At 54.6% G+C, this 16053-nt stretch overlaps 1 protein-coding gene and 1 long non-coding RNA gene across 4 annotated transcripts in view; one reads left to right on the top strand and one right to left on the bottom strand.

Moving 5' to 3' along the window:
- The window catches only part of LOC105238608, a 42002-nt gene that overhangs the window by 3872 nt on the left and 22077 nt on the right, over positions 1–16053 (top strand). For 2 of the 3 annotated variants that reach the window (XR_002143172.2, XR_004625088.1), the window contains exon 3: positions 15795–16021. The exons of the other annotated variant lie outside the window; for it this stretch is intronic. This is a non-coding gene — a long non-coding RNA (uncharacterized LOC105238608). The remainder of the gene's footprint in view (positions 1–15794; positions 16022–16053) is intronic. 3 annotated transcript variants of the gene reach the window in all.
- Positions 7889–15785, bottom strand: C4H2orf50 (chromosome 4 C2orf50 homolog). Its single transcript, XM_002921519.2, has 3 exons — positions 14964–15785; positions 11049–11088; positions 7889–8932 (listed from the first exon to the last, which is right to left on the bottom strand). The coding sequence occupies exons 1-3, from the start codon at positions 15212–15214 to the stop codon at positions 8741–8743; spliced, it is 483 nt and encodes a 160-aa protein (XP_002921565.1). The 5' UTR covers positions 15215–15785; the 3' UTR covers positions 7889–8740.

A 16053-nucleotide genomic window follows, 5' to 3' on the forward strand; every position in this document is an offset into this window, starting at 1 on the left:
CATCCGCCCATCCGCCCCGCTCCTTGCCCCGACCCCTCCCCAGGTCCGCCCCGGGGCCTCTTCTCCGTCCATATCTCCGCTCCCCGCCCCGCCCGGGGTCACTCCTCACCAAGCCCACCCTCCCATCCACCGTGCGTGGGGCTCGCCCCGACCCCGCCCCGGATCCCGCCCCCGGTCCACCCCGTCCGGTGCTCTCCTTCCCCATCTGTCCGCTCCGCCCCCGGCCCCGCCCCGCCTGCGCCCGGTCCCGGGGCGGCGGCTCAGCTGAGCCGAACCCGGGCGGTGCCCGCTGCTGATTCACTTTTCCGTGTTGCGCTCGCGCGGTGCCGAGCTGCCGGGGGACCCCAGACAGTTCCGCTTTCCCACGGGTTGGGCGGGCACAGGCTGAATCCCGGGCGGGCAAACGGGCACCCCCTCGCGGGAGGATGGACCGTTTTGTTGAGATGTTTCCCTCCCCAAGTGCTTTTCTTTCTTTGTTTTTCTTACTAAGCATTTCAGATGAAAACTTGTAACGACGTTAACGACCCAACTTCGTATGCGTGCGTCCTCCCCGTTTTACCTGGGGACACAGGCTTCGCCCTTCAGTGAGTGGCCAGAACCTCCCGGGGTCGTCTAATTTCCTGCCCTTTCCTGCAGCTGAGTGTGGGGGCGCTCCTCCCCATCCCCGGGGCCTTAGTCGGGCATCTAAGCCCTTCAGAGGGAACGTTTTTCTTAAGGAGGTAAAATAGATTCTATGATAAGGGAAGGGAAGGGAAGGTTCCATTTTGCGGCACAAAATGAAGGAGTGGAGTGTGTTCTCCAAGCTCTCAGAATCGCAGGGGCAGTGGAGGTTCTGAAACAGAAAAAAATCAGACAAATGCAATGCTGGAATCCACGGAGGCTGCTTTTGTACTGTGAACCTGTCAGGCTTCGAGGCTTTCCTCCTGTCTGCGCCGCGCTCCTTGCCGCGCCTTCAGCCCCCATCTGGCCAGGAAAAACCCTTCCTCTGGAGAAATCCAGAAGTATCGAGTCCTCCTTCCCAAACTAAAGGGGAACAGGATGTTCAGAAGGAAACTTTTAAGAGGAAGATAAAGAGTGTGCGTGTTTAATCCTTATCTTCTAGAGATCCCGAAATACGGACGAAATATATTATGTCTGGAATTTGCTTCAAAATATTGGGGGCTTGGGTGGAAGGGTGGGGATGTAGATGAAACAAAATTAGCTGTTTGCTGGTTATTCTTGGCGTCGGTTTTGGGCATAAGGGGAATTACCATTCTATAACAAACGTTTAAAAACCAAAGGGAAGTTAGGCGTGAACTGCTTGTTACCCTTGTTAAGGGGAGGAGTCTGCTGGGGAGAGGGGAGGCAGCTTGCCCCTGTCCCACAGCCAGCACTGGCTGGCCTCCGGCTCTGTTCCCTGGCACAGTGCCCTTGCTACCTGGTGCAGGCACACCCCCGGGGGTCTGGTGTAAGCAGAGGTGCTGGGGAGGCTTGGTGGCCCCAGCTTTGATGCTTAGGGGCTGTGTGACTCCAGGTTCATCCAGCCTCCTGGGGCTTCAGTATTCTCCTCGGCAGGATGGGTACGTCAGAAGTGCTCATCGGAGCATTGGCTCCCATGGATTGGCACCACCAGCCGCGTGTTGTTGCGATTTTCGGACTGAGTCCTACCATCACCCTTACCTAGGGCTCCTGGGCTTCCCTGGGAAGCAGCCATTTGCCCAAGGAGCCTGATAACCTTTTAATAAATAGAGTCTGGGGTTTAGAAACAAAGACCTGGGATGAGATGTGCTGAGTACTTTTGAGGTGTCAGTTGTATCTGCCCTCTTAGGAGACCAGAGCTAGGGTGTGTGTACGCGCGCGTGCGTGTGTGTGCATGCATGCGTGTGTGTGCGTGTGTGTGTGTGTGCGTGCGTGTGTGCTGTACTCATCTGCTTGGGCTGCTTTAACACAATACCACAGACTGGGTGGCATAAACAACAGAAATTCATTTTCCTATAGTTCGGGAGACCGGAAATGGAAGGTGCTGGCAAGACTGGTTCCTGGTGAGACCCCTCCCCCCAGCTGTCTTCTCCCTTTGTCCTCATGTGGCCTTTTCTCTGTATGTACACATCCCTGGTCTCTCTCTCTCTCCTTATAAGGACACCAGTCTCCACCCCCATGACCTCAATTACCTCTTTAAAGGTCCTTCCTACAAATACAGTCACATTGGGCGTTAGTGCTTTCACATGCAAATTTGGGGCCGGGGGACATAATTTAGTCCATAATATATATATTCCTAATGCTCTGTATATATCCAAATACATTATATATATATAACACGTATCACCCATGCACACGCTGGCTCAGAATCTTCCTTTTGACACCCCCCCCCCCGATTTGAAGGCACACCAGCTTGAGAAGCACTCGCTGCAGAACCTAAGGGGGGGCTGACTGCTCTCCCTGTGGGACACCTTCATCAATACTGACTCTCTTGGCCAAACGTTTGCTACGTGCATAATGGACCGCAGCGAGGTTAAAAGGCCACCCCCTGACACCGATTTAAAATGCAGCTAATCTGCTCTTTGCCACATCTACTGCGAGAATGAAGCCCATTCTCAGCAATCAGACTGTCGACATTCAATGTCGACATCCCTCCGAAGGGACACATTGTTCACCTGAAGGGCCCCAGAGGAACCCCCTGGAGGGACTTCAACCTCATCGAAGTCAGCCTCCTTGGAAAGGAAAAGAAGAGGCTCCGAGTTGACAGATGGTGGGAAACAGAAAAGAACTGGCGACTGTCCGCACTGTCTGTAGTCAGGTACAGAAGGTGATCAAGGGCGGTACACTGGGCTTCCTTGACAAAAGGAGGTCTGCGTATGCTCCCTTCCCCATCAACATTGTTACCCAGGAGAGTGGTTCTCTTGTCGAAATCCAAAATTTGTTGGGTGAAAAACATATCCGCAGGGTTTGGGTGAAGCCAGGGTGCTGCTTGTTCTGTATCTCAAGGTCAGAATGATGAGTTCATTCTTGAAGGAAGTGACATTGAACTTGTATCAAAGTCAGCTGCTTTGATCCAGCAAGCCACAACCATTAAAAACAAGGAGATCAGAAAATTTGGGGGGTGGTATCCATGTTTCTGAAAAAGGAAGAGTTCAGCCGCTGTTGCATAAGATCTAAGTTGTCCAGCTACTGGAACAGCAAGATGCTGGATGATTTTTCAGACTTATTTGTGGTATTTTAAAGATGCAATAAAAGCTGTATTGATTTGGGGGCTTTGCAACTGGTCTTTAAAGTGGCAAGTGCGAGAGCGCCTTCTTTATTGTTTGCCACACTGAAGATCCTGTTGCATCGTCTTACAAAAATCAAGTGGCCCTGATAGCAGGCCACCCCACGAGCACCACAGCCTTTGGAAACAAAAAGGTCAACATAACTTTCCTTTGCGTCACAGCTTTGTGTGCTTGCAAGGTTGCTCGCTATGGTAAATTCAAAATGAGTCTGGGCGAGCCTCCCAGACAGGGTCCCAGGAGACGACAGAATGTTCTGGAACTTTGAGGGTTCTGGAAGTTCTCTGCCAAGAAGAATGTGATGGTGATGGTCCAGTGACAGACCACACAATCTTCCTGTGTTGTTAGCTTAGTTATGATCACCCAGTGTTGAGCAGTGTAAGGATGAGGAAGCAGATATGAGGACGAGTCCCTAAGGAACAGAAGGCTCCCTGAAGAACTGCCCTGGGACGGGGGCTGCTGGGCCATGTCCACCACCACAGGAAGCTGCCACCGCGGCTGCCCAGTGCTCTTGAGGCTGGGGCCTCTGCCACAAGACATCAAGGCCCAGCTGTCCTACAAGGACCTGCATGCCTATGTCTGTGTCCTTCTGGAAGGTTCCTGGGGTGGTGCCTTCTGCCTTCTGAGCCTCCTGGGGGTGCTCCTGCGTGGCAGGAATAGGTCACGTGAGAAGGCTGACTGCCGGGGTGTGTGCCACCTCCAGGTTCATTGTCGGGCTGCATCACCGCCAGTGACTTCACAGGACCACACCCTCAGCATGTGGCACGGGGACGCTGCTACCAGGATCTGGGGTGCTTTGGACAGAAGACACGATTTCTGTTTATTATGCCTTACTGGATGGCGGGAATTCCGCAGGGCAAATCTCGTCTAAGCTGGCGGCACTCTGCTGTTCCAGTGTTGAGACTGGGTGTTGAGGGCTGAGGCCCTGGCAGGGGGCGTGGGAGCTTTTTGTCTGAAGTCTGCACGGCTCAGCCCCCGTTTCCCATCTCACGTCCCTCAGTGCTGTGGCACTCGGGTCACTCAGATTGCAGGGCTCCCAGGGCTGGAGGGGGGCAGCAGGAAAAGAGAGTATCTGAGTTGCAGGGCCAAGGGCTGGCTCCGGGGAACAAGGCTGCAGGAAGTCTGGCAGAGCCCAGAGCTGGCCACGGCCACGGCTGCGTCTGTCATCGTCTCAGGGCAAACAGCACTCCCCGACCTCCATGGCCCGTCTCCCTGACTCTTCCAAAACGCTCCCCTGCTCTGTGCACTAGGACTCCGCTGCACGTGGCCATGTGCACCTGAGTTTTGAGGTCTGGGTTCTGTCCTGTGAGCGGCTGGGGTTGGAGAGGGAGGAGGGCACGAGTGTGCGGGGCAGCAGGCAGGGAGCAGGACACCCCTGGAAGAGAAGGAGGCGGGGAGGCGGCCGCTCGGAGCGCTAGCGGGGAGCACTTCGGCTCTCCCTGGATTTGGGATTGAGTCTCAGGTGGGTTGAGGCGTCATTTCAGGTTTTATGTGCAGAGGGGATCATACACTGTGGCCTAAGCGTCATGGTTTTGGTAAACTCCGCTAATTCTCAGATACGAGGATTTGGGGGCTAATGCTCCTGCTTTCGCCCGTTCGGCTGGAATCCCGCTGGCCTCAGCCGGGTCAGATTGCTGAGCAGCGGCCAGTTACTGTTCATAGGAAGTGAAATAGAGAAGTAAAGAGCTTTCTTACAAACATCAAAGACTCATCAACAGCAGTAGCGACAACCGTAGAAGCATCTAGAAGTGGAGCGCCTGCCGTATGCCAGCTGTTTTGCTTTCATTATGGCGTTCCACCGATCTGCTGATGCAAGAAGGCTTTTTCCATTTTGTGGTGGGTCCATGTTGGAAGTTCCTGGGCCTGCCAAGTGACAGTGGTTCCCTCTTTTTCTCCCCAGCTGCTCTCCCTCTCTTCATCCTGGGTCCACAGGAACAGCGACAGGAGAGCGTGGCTCCATCCAGGGGCCTAGCCTGTCCCTACTCTTCTGGGAGTGCTTCCCGCCTGAGGGACCTCAGTAAGACAGAGCTGTCCTTCTCTGTGGGACAAACCACCACCAGGCCAAAGACAGAAGCTGCCTGCTCTGGGGGTCAGCCGGCTGAGCCGGGGTTGTAGGAAGAGGATTTCTACCTGGCTGTAAGCCTCTCCCTGCACTGGCTGCTTTGCACAAAGCCCCAGATGTGGGTGACGTGGGTGTGGGACTCAGCAAACCTCTGCTGTCTTCCCGCCGTGGCCCCTACGGGCTGCATGAGATGGGGCAAGCCCTTAACTTCCCTAGGCCTCAATTTCATCATTTTAAAATGGGGATAATCATACCCACCTCATAAATTTTCTGAGAGGTACACAGTAGGTGTATAATACATGGGAGTTCCTTATGGACTGCAAACTAGTGAAGTCTTTTTGGGATTTGTGGGTACTGGCTTTGCTCCTGAAGCTGTGGAGAGTGGGTTGAACTAGGTGGAGTCAGGTATGGGCCCCGCAGGAAGATGGGGCATCCCAGCCCCCATGTCCCTGTTATAAAAGGCAAAGAAAGAATCCTTCAGCCTCGCTACGGCTCATTAGCCCCGATTCCAGTTCTTCCTGGCCTTGGGCAGTGAGATGCCTCGTCTCCTTGTTTCTAATGCCCCTCTTGCCTTTGCTGGTGCCAACACACAGGCTTGGCGACCACTTCTCCTGGCCCAGCCAGCCTCCTTTTTCTGGTCCCAACGAGACATGACACAGACACACCTCAGCCCCGATGTCCTTGGCTCCCAGCGGGTGATGTGGCCAGGATGTGGGGAGGTAAAAGCAGGCATCCTCTGGAGAAGAAGGCAGATGTGGCAGGGAAGGGAAGGTATGGCCGGCTGGTAGTGAGGAGGGGTCTCCGCGAGGATGCCACACGCAGGTGGGCTGCAGAGTGCAGAAGGAGGCTATTCCTGAGGGCTCTGTGCTCAGGGCTGGTCTCCCGGCAGCTCCCTGGCCCTGGAGCCCTTCCTGGCAGTGTCTGCCCCATGGAGCGGAAACCCCTCCTCTCCCCATCTCCCTGACTTTCCCTCAAGGACCAGCTCAGTGGCTCCTTCTGCAGGAGAACTTCCTCCCTGAGCATCCAAGTGGGGGGATCTGCCCTCTGAACTCTCTACAGAATAGCCTTCTGTCTCTCGGGCTGAGAGTGCCCGATCCCCAGCCCCACAGTGGGGTCAGACACAAGCTGCAGCAGCAGCCGGTACCTGCCTCTAGCAGGGCTTGTCCGGGTCCGCATAGGACCAATCTGGGACCCGTGCTGTCAAAAGACTTCATCCGCTTGTGGCTGGAGACCCGGAGCTCGATGCCAGTTGTTGTTTTAAGCCACGTACAGAAAACTGTTGCCCAAAGCTACTCATGCGATTAGTTAGATCCTCGGCATCGTTGTTGGGATTATCACTCAGCCAGTATTTGCCTTCTGACCCTCCTGCCGTGGGCGAAGTATGCTTTCCTGCCCTAGTGAGGCTGGGGTTGGCCACGGGACTTGCTTGGCTAATAAAAGGCTAGCAGATGTGTGCTTGCAGAAGCTTTGCATGGTTTGGTTTGGCTCTTGGGCTCTGGTGCTGTGCCAAGAGAACGTGCCCCAGGAAGCTGTTGGTCCAGGGTAACGAGAGACATACGGACAGACTTGGACTCGACCTGAAGCTTGGAGCCAACTCCATGCAGACCTGTGCGCAAGAAGTGGCGTGGTGTGTCACACAGCGTGACAGCGGCCCGCTAAGCCTCATGCATGCTTGCACGCCCACAGATAGAGCGCTGAGCTGGTGACAGCCTGGGAATCAGTCTCTCCGCCCCCATTTTACAGCTGTGAAGACCGAGGCCCGGAGAGGAGAATTGGGTTTGGTAAGTCTGGCGTGAGTCTGGCCCTTCACTAGCCGTGGGACCCTGGCTGGATTGAATGAAGTCTTTGGCTTAGCCTTCAAATCTCTCAAATGGTGACACTAACCCTTACAAGAGACCATTCAGGTAATGGCCGAGCACAGAGTCAGTGCTCAGTAGTCACATTGTCTGTAGGTGGCTGTGCTCCTGGGGAGTGGCAGAACCCACACCTGTCCCTGGGCCTCCTGCCCTCCCTCCAGGCACAGGCAGAGAAGCTCTGGATGATTCCCTCCGGTCTGCATGGGTGCCACCAGAATCCTCTGTATTTAACCTCGATTTTTCCTACCTCCTGGGAGTTCTCAGAATATCTCTTGCTTCTACCCTCACTCTCAAATGCAAATAAGACCCCATCTGGATCCCAGGCACCCTGCTCCCCTTTCCTGCCGTGGCTGAGCTCAGGCCCAGGCCCAGGCCCCTCCGTGTCCTCCCCAGAGCACAGAGCGCGTGGGGTGGGTCTGGGTCACAGGTTCCTGGGGCTGCCGGCAGGGCCTTAGCTTGGGCCCTGGAGGTGGTCTCCTCCCGGCTTGGCTTCGGCCTCACCGTGACCACCCAGAACATCACATGGTAACAAAGGAGATAGAGAGACTGACCCGAGGGCTGACTTCCCAGCAGCCCTTGTGTGAGGACCCACATCTTCCCTGCATCGTTCACCAGAGTGCTACTCTCCCTCCCAAGAGAGAGGCGTCCTCTGCAAACACACCTCATACCACGGCCCAGGCCCTGCTCTGAACAGTTGCATGTGGTAACCCATTTCATCTCCACGACAGTCTTCTAGAATCAGTACTTTAATTACTTCTGTATGTGGTAAGCAGAAAAATGGCCCACCAAAGACATCCACGTCCTAATCCCTGGGGCCTGTTCTGTGTTACCTTACATGCAAAAGGGATTTTGCAGACATGATTAAACTGAGAACTGTGAGATGGAAAAAATATCCTGGATGTCTTAAAAGATGGAGGGAGGCAGAGGGAGAAAGAGAGAGAGGTCTGGAGATTGGAGATGCTACCATTCTGCTTTTGGTGATGAGGGAGCCACGGGCTGAGGCATGTGGACAGCCTCTCTCTGGAAGTTGGAAAAGGCGAGGAATCCGGTGCCTTTAGCCTCCAGAAAGAAATGCAGCCCTCGCACACCTTGATTTCAGTCCGGTGAGACCCACTTTGGATTTCTGACCTCTGGCGCTGTAAGATAGGACGTATGTGCTGTTTTAACCCCTCGGTGTGTGGCCATTTGTGATGGCAGCAATAGGAAACCAATACACCATGTTGCGGGGTTGGGGAAATGGAGGCACAGAGGGTTCAAGCAACCCACCCAACGTCACACAGCTGCTCAGAGTCAGGAGCAGGATTGGGACCCAGGCCTTCAGCTCGTGACCACAAATGCAGGGCTGCCTCTCACGGACCCCAAGAGGGAGTCCCCAGCCCTGCCAGGTCCAGGACTGTGGGCAAGCTCCTGGCATCCTTCTAATCTCATGAGTGAAAACGGAGCAGTGCGGCCCTCGGGAAGGTTGTGCGGGGCCCGGAGAGAAGGAAAGGCTGGCTGACGTGTGTGGGCCGTGGACTGGGGCCACGGGGCCCCCTCAGCCCACAGCCTCCCCGTGCCACCCCTACACCCACCTCCTCCTCCTACATGGGCTGCAGCTCGGCTTCCAGCTTCTTCTTCCGGACTCCGTCCACAAAGAAGAAGTCCATGCCGATGAGGGTTTGCCCCAGGGGCGTGTCCACCCTGCTGCCCACGACCTGGTTCGCGGAGTTGGGGACTGTGTCGGAAAAGAGAGGCACGTAGTCCGGCAACTTCACTGGCTCCTTCTTGTTGCCCTGAAGAGAGGGGACAGTCCGTGTCACAAGCTGCACGGAACAGGGGAGAGGCGTGCACGCGGCCGGGCCCTTTGCAGGGAAGGGAGCGGGGAGCAGGGAGCCGGTGGCCTCGGCAGGCAGCACCCCTCCAGCTGCCTCCTTCCCAGTTCGGCCCTGGGAACCCAGCGTGACTCGAGGTCTGACACACACACGGAAACGCTCCCAAATCATAACCCTCCAGTCCACGAGCCTCCACGACGTGAAAAAGTGTGTGCAGCCCCACCCAGATCAGAAAATGCCGCAGGACCCGGTCAGACCCCAGTCATTGTCCCCACCCTGAGGCAGCCCGCGCTCCATCTCTAACTCCTGGTTTTGAGCTCTGTCTTGGAAAGACCGTGGCCCCTTTCTCTCAGGAACGTGTTCTCGAGGTGCGTGCACGTTTTCATGTGGCTGCAGTATGCTGTCCTTGCTGCGCAGGGTCCCCTCGTGAGGCTTGTGCGAACGTTCCACGTTATTCACCCGTCCTGCCAAGGGTAGCGTTTGGGCTTGTTCCCGGTTTGGGGGTCCGAACATTTGCGCACGTGTTTCTGGTGACTTCTGTGGCTGGAAGGTGACTGAGTGAGTGAGTGCATGAACTGAGAATAATCTGATGACCCTTGTGTCGGGTTCACTCGGGCTGCCCTGAGTCAAACAGAGGTTACAGGACCAACCAGCGAAGTAACGGGATCCTCGATTTCCCCTGGGAAATTCCAGCCCGGGGTGGCTCCACACCTTTGGGTGTGATGCAGGTGTCGGGGGTCAGGTTACTAATCCCTAGCTCTTGGCAGGGAGACTGTAGGCTGGAAGCCCAGACCCAGAGCTCGGTGTAGGATTTCAGGTCTCAGGAAGGATATCTCCCATCCCAGGGCGACATCTCCCATCCCAGGGTGGGCGGCAAGCCCACAGGCTGGGGAAGGCAGACATTAAACCTTCCCCTAAAGCTGGCAAAGGTGTGGCCACTGCCTTGGATGGCTGGGCTCGCTGCTCATTTGCCAGGTTGGTTCTTTGACCATCCTTACAGACAGATTCAGCCAACATTTGGTCATTTATCCAACATTAACTGAGTGCTAAATGTTAATTAGGTGCTGGGGGGTAGGGCACGGCTGGTGGGTGGGGTACAGCGATGAAGCTGGCTTTGTCCTTTCTCTTAGGGAGCCCACAGCCTGGTGAAATCAATGGTCGAAACATGACAGGCTGTATCAAAGCAGTGGGTTGGATACGCTGGCAAGTAAAGAACAGGCGGATCTGATCGAGCCTGCTCAGGAAGGAGAGATTTCTAGAAGGAGGCTCTTGGGTGATGAGAAAGAGTCCACCAGACTGACAAGGTGGGAAGGGCATTTCAGGCAAGGGAACAGCATGCACAAAGCCGTGGGTCAGTGCGGGGAGGCAGGCAAGGTTCGAGCATGGGAAGCACTGTGAACCACCTTGAAAATTGCCGATGTATTGAAGGATTTTAAGTGGGGGAGAGAGATGGTCAGTTTTGTCTTTGAGGAAAGTTACCCTGGTAGCAACGTGGAGGACGGATTGGCGGTGGTGATATTAGAAGCAGGGAATTCGCTTACAAAATATGTTCACTCGCTTAAGCATTTGCCTTCGGCTCAGGTCAGGATCCCAAGGTCCTGGCATCGAGCCCCACATCGGGCTCCCTGCTCAGCGGGGAGCCTGCTTCTCCCTTTCCCTCTGCCTGCCACTCCCCCTGCTTGCGCGCTCTCTCTCTGTGTCAAATAATTAAATAAATAATCTTTAAAACCCAACAAAATATGTTCACCCAAGCTCATCTCCATATGGGACACACCACATATCCCTCACTACACATCACTGATGTCCTCACACGGGGGAAAGCATTTCAGAAACAGTCACCTATCATTTCCAGTTGGTTCCTCTTAATAAAATCTAGAAACACTGAAGAAAACTAATACCTAAATGCTCTAAGCATTTTCTTGCCCCCAGACCCTGAATTTCTTTGAAACAAGACAGTATATTTTTTTGTCTCTGTCCAGTCCAGCATCCAGCACACAGTAGGTCCTCTGTAAACACTAGACGAATGAGCAGACCTTCCCGGTGCAAGTGCGCATGACAAGAACGTCGTTGGTCTTACCAGGGGGTCATAGTCTTTCAGGAAACTCCAGTGCTGAGCCCTGGAAAGGAAAACACGTGGGCAGTGTCATAGCTTCCCGCGACATTTTTTTTTACGAGTGGCTTTCCCTGTGTCAGGTGAATGAGTCGAGGCCGCTGATGCATTTATTACATCATGCGGGAACTAAAATACTCAAGTGAAGCAAACACCCAAAACCAACCAAGTATTCATGGTGTGGCCTCGACACCGAGCAAATATTTCAGTCATTAGTGACGTTTCCCGGAGTGGGATGTGTGGCGCCGGGGCGGGGGGTGTCCCGTGATGGGGAAGGCAGGGGTGCAAGCCCACGGCATGCCTCTGCGTTTTCAGAGCCACGTGGGAGCCCTCAAGTACTTTGTGAAGAAAAACCCCACTTTTTTTGTGGCCTCCCAATGTGTGCAGCAGAGGAAGGGGGGGCAGGGCAGGAGACCGGGACAGGGCTGCTAATTTAATTTTTATTTTAATCTGTTTTTAAGAAGTTGAATGATTCTGTAAGACTTATAATAAAAACAGGCTTCTCCGCCTCAGTCCTCACCGCCCCCAAACCCCACAGCCTCTGGTCACCTTTCTAGTCCTTTTGCTCTTTCTTTGGGCCCATCACAGTCATATTCTGGAATAATAAATCTAGGTTGCCATTTCTTGAGTTTTTGAAACTGTAAACGTATCTGTGGACTTTCTGGGAGACTATGAGTTAGCTTTCTTGCCCCTTTTCCCTTCCCTCATTTCTTCCAAAATTATCGTATTACAGATTTTGGCTGAACTGATGTATTGTCTATATCCTTACGATTCTCTAAATACTGTTGGCAACTATCAGGATCATGGGATCCCTGTTCCTTCCTTGGACAACTTGGAATTTTTTTCTAGAGTTTATAATCACATTTTTTCCTGGTTTTCTTAGCTTTCTGTATACAGATCACTGATTCCAAACTCTCCAACAAAATTGTAAAGCCCCCTCCCTGTATGAACTTGACACAGTCAAATGCAACAGGTAATCCACCACCTCATTCACGTTTGTTCTCTAAAGGCCGCTGTCTGGGAGCCCGGGTCGCCCTGCTCCCACGAGGGCTACTGCCCAGGACCCACTGCTGCCGTCCTCACCTCCCCTGGGGGGTTCCCTCTTTCAGGGTCCCAGGCCTTCCTTTCTTGTTTACTGTCCTGTTGTGGAGCACATCCTCTAGTGTCTGCGTGTGCGTGCATTACTTTGGTTCTAGAAAATTCTCAGACACTTTCCTCCCCAATATTTCATCCCTCCCAGCCTCCCCTTGGGGAGCTCTGTTGAAGGTATGTTGGATCTTCTTGCTCTGTTCTCTAGGGTTCTAATTCTTCCTCTATGTGTTCCCCCTCCTTGTCTTTCCGAGTAATTGTGACAAATTGGAATTTATGAATTCTCACTTCAGTTGTGTTTTGTATTTCAATGTTACAGATTTTTTTTCCTAGAGGTTGTTTTTGGTTCTTTTCCAAGCTGCCTCATTGTTCCATGTTCAGACTTTGGACTGAGTTCCCTGTCTTCAGCCTACCCTCCTGGGACGTTGGGAACCTCCCCACCTGACCCTTCCTGGGGGCCCTGTTCCCTCATCTGCTTCCCCCCTGTAGTTGACCCTCGCTTCCCCCCCCGGCCCTTTCATCTCCTCCCGTCCACCATCACCCCCTGTCCTGTCACACGGGAGCCATGTTTCAATAGCTTTGGTTGTGAATTAACAGAAAGCAGGACCTTGACCTCAGAGCCACACTAAGACAATACGAGCAAGAGCCATCCCGGTAGGAGGGGGACGCCGGGTCCCTGTCCTCGCTCTGCTTCTGCTGCTTTGCTGGCTGTCTGGCCCTGAGCAAGGTCACTGTGTTCTTGGGCCCCCGGTTTGTCTGTCTAGAAAAACTCCAGGAGGAGGGTTTATGGAGCACATCTCAGATGCTCTAAGACTTAAGATACAGACCTGATTTCAAAGACATGGGACAAAGAAGAATGTCAAGTGATCTCCTTAAAACTTTTTAAAATATCAACTACATGCCCAAAAGGTAATACGTTGGGTAAGATACACCATTAAAATGGATTTCACTGGTTTCTTGTTACATTTTTTTTAAGGCTGCTACGAGAATATGGAAAATTTCATATGTGGCTCATGTATTTTTGCTGGGAACGCCGCTCTGGATTTCCCTAAACTCTTTCCTCTTGGGGTCTGTGACCCCTTTCTTCTCTGGCAGCTTCTCTCAGTCTCCTGCCTACTTGCTGACGCCATGTGCCGCGACCTCATCTCTTGGGACACACGACGCCCTTCCCCGGGGAGCTTGTCACGTCTGCGTTTTGTGTGTTCTTTCTCCCTTGAGAGCAGATCCGCGTGTCATACGGTTCACCCTCGCAGAGGGTGTGGCCCAGTGGTTTCCAGCATAGTCAGAGTCGTGCACCATCACCGCTCTTGTCACCCCAAAGAGAAACCCCCTGTCCCTTAGCGGTCACTCCCATCCTCCCTCCCCTCGACGCCTGGCCCCTCTCTGCTTCTCGTCCCTGTGGGCCCAGCGCCCAGCTCCTGACTACTGCCACTCAGCTGCCGCCCTGGCGGCCACCTGCATGTGGTTTGGCCTTTAACCCCCACCCAGCTCTCGGCATCTTCACCCTGGAGCTGCTCGCCCCACTAATGACCAGGCTGGAGGTGCGCCCCCCAACACCTCCTCCCCGTGCCACACCCACTCAGCTCCCCAGTCCCCCTGCGCTCTCACCGACACCCGGAGTCTGTTCAGACTGGCCCCCACCAGATGGCCCTGTCCTCATAAATGTCCCCCGCGCCACACGACCTCCCCACACACCCCACGCCACACATATACACCCCCCAGACCCACACCCTACACATGTACACACACCCCCACACATCCCACCCTGCCCACACACACCACACATGCACACACACACACCGCAAGTGAACAACACACACACCCCTACCCCCCTATACTCCACATATCCCCCCGCGCCACACACACACCACACATGCACACACACTAATTCCCCCCACACTCACCATGCACATACCACACACACACACACACCCCAACACAGCACATACACACACACACATTCTCACTCCAGTGCATCAACAAGTCTTGGAATTCTACCGCATAAACATTCCTTGGATTTTTCCACAGATCTTTGGCTGGATCACATCATGCTCTTCCTGAAAACCCTTGATGGCGTCTCATTACATTTAAAAATACGATCCCTTACAGTATATGAGATGTTCCACCTACTTCTTATTTGAGGCTCCTGTCCCCTCACTGAGGCCTCAGCCACATGGACAGTCTTTGTTTTGTTTTGTTTTTAAATACACCGAACTCTTCTTGGCCCCTTCTCAGACTTCAGGTCTCAGCCTCAATGCTGTCTCCTCGGAGAGGCCTCTGTAAAAAGAAGGCACCCACCCTCCCCTCACTCCGTGACACTCGTCACCCTGTACGTCCTCGTCTCTCTGCTTGCTTTTTGGCTGCCCTGTCCTGAGACTGGAGGCTCCCAGGAGCCAGGTCTAGGGCTGTCTTGTCCCTCATGGCAGCCTGACAGGACGGCTCTCCTAGGAATGTCTGGATTGAATGAATGCATGAAGGGATGTCTCTCCCCTGGGTCAGAGGGCCAGGGCATCCATCCCCTGCCGTGCTGCCACGACTTCCTGGCAGCCCACGGTGGTCTATCCCCAGAGCTCCAGAGGGAGGGATTGTTCCAAAGGCAGATGGGACCCCAGAGTGAATGTGGTGGGTCACCTGGCCCCTGCCCACCTCTCCCTCCCACCCTCTAGGCTCCAGTCTGGCCCGGAGCACTTTTCCATCAACACCATTTGCCTGACTTACTCCTTCTCAGGGTCTCTCTTCTTCCAGAAGCTTCCTAGACCCTGAGTTAGCCCGGGGGTCAGGCAGGGCACTCACCAGCGCTGTTGGCCCCTCCTCTCGGCCTCCAAGAGCTCCCTCCACAGCTGATCCTGCTGCACACCATTAGTTCCCAGGGCCAACCGCTCTGCTTCTGGGGCCCGGGGGGCTTGGCGGCTGCCAGCGAGACCCCTGCCCGCCCCAGGGCCACTTGGGGCAGTGGAGGAGTCTAAGGCTGACAGCCTGGTTGAGGGCAGCCGGTACCCAGCTGATGTGGTTCTCCGGAACCCAGGAGTGGGGTGGCTCCCCATTGGGTCCGTGTGTGTGTGTGTGTGTGTGTGTGTGTGTGTGTGTGTGTGTGTGAGACAGAGACAAAGAAATAGAGAGATTGAGAGAGAGAGAGAGAGAGAGGTACCTGCCTGAGCTCAGACCTCCCCTGGGACCCCCCCCCAGGAGAGGCTGTGCAGGGGTCCTCCTCACTGGCCCTCTAGACCCCAAGCTCAGAATGGCTGATGCAGGCTGGGGAGACCACTTGAGCCTAGCTGTGTTTTGAGCTGCTGTCTGTGTTGACTGTTGCCCAGGGGACGGGGCAGCTCCCCAGTGTGTGTGCGGCATCTGAACCCCGGGGGTGGGGTGGAGAGAGTTTCTGTGTCTCTGCCAGGCCCAGCTCATCTGCCCCTCAGCTCTGCCCCCTGGGCCCCTGGCTGGAGACCTCAAAACAGCATGGGGAGGGGATGAGGGACCGAAGCCCTGACTTCTGGGGCAGTAAGAAAAGACCCTGGCTCCTAGACAGGATGTGGGGGGTTGGGGCCCGGCCTCCAATGGCCACATGACCTTGAGCAGCCCCTGCCCCTCCTGGGGCCTGTGAACTGACAGTAGTCATCCTTTCAGCGACCCTGTGGATGCGGGGCTCCCAGGAGAAGGTGGATGGAAGTACTTTGAGGCTCTAGAGCGGACGCCAGCGTGGCAGTCTTCTTCCCCGCTGGAGAGGTTCTGAGTGGGGCCGGCGAGATCAGTGACACTGTGTGGTAGTACCCATTCTGTCCGCATCAACCCGGAGGGTTTACAAAGCACCATCATCCCTCATCTCGCTGAACCCTCTGGGTCCTCCAAGACAGGTATTTCCAACCCCATTCTACGTAGCAGGGAA

This window comes from Ailuropoda melanoleuca, chromosome 4, assembly GCF_002007445.2.
Source record: "Ailuropoda melanoleuca isolate Jingjing chromosome 4, ASM200744v2, whole genome shotgun sequence".
Taxonomy (NCBI): domain Eukaryota; kingdom Metazoa; phylum Chordata; class Mammalia; order Carnivora; family Ursidae; genus Ailuropoda; species Ailuropoda melanoleuca.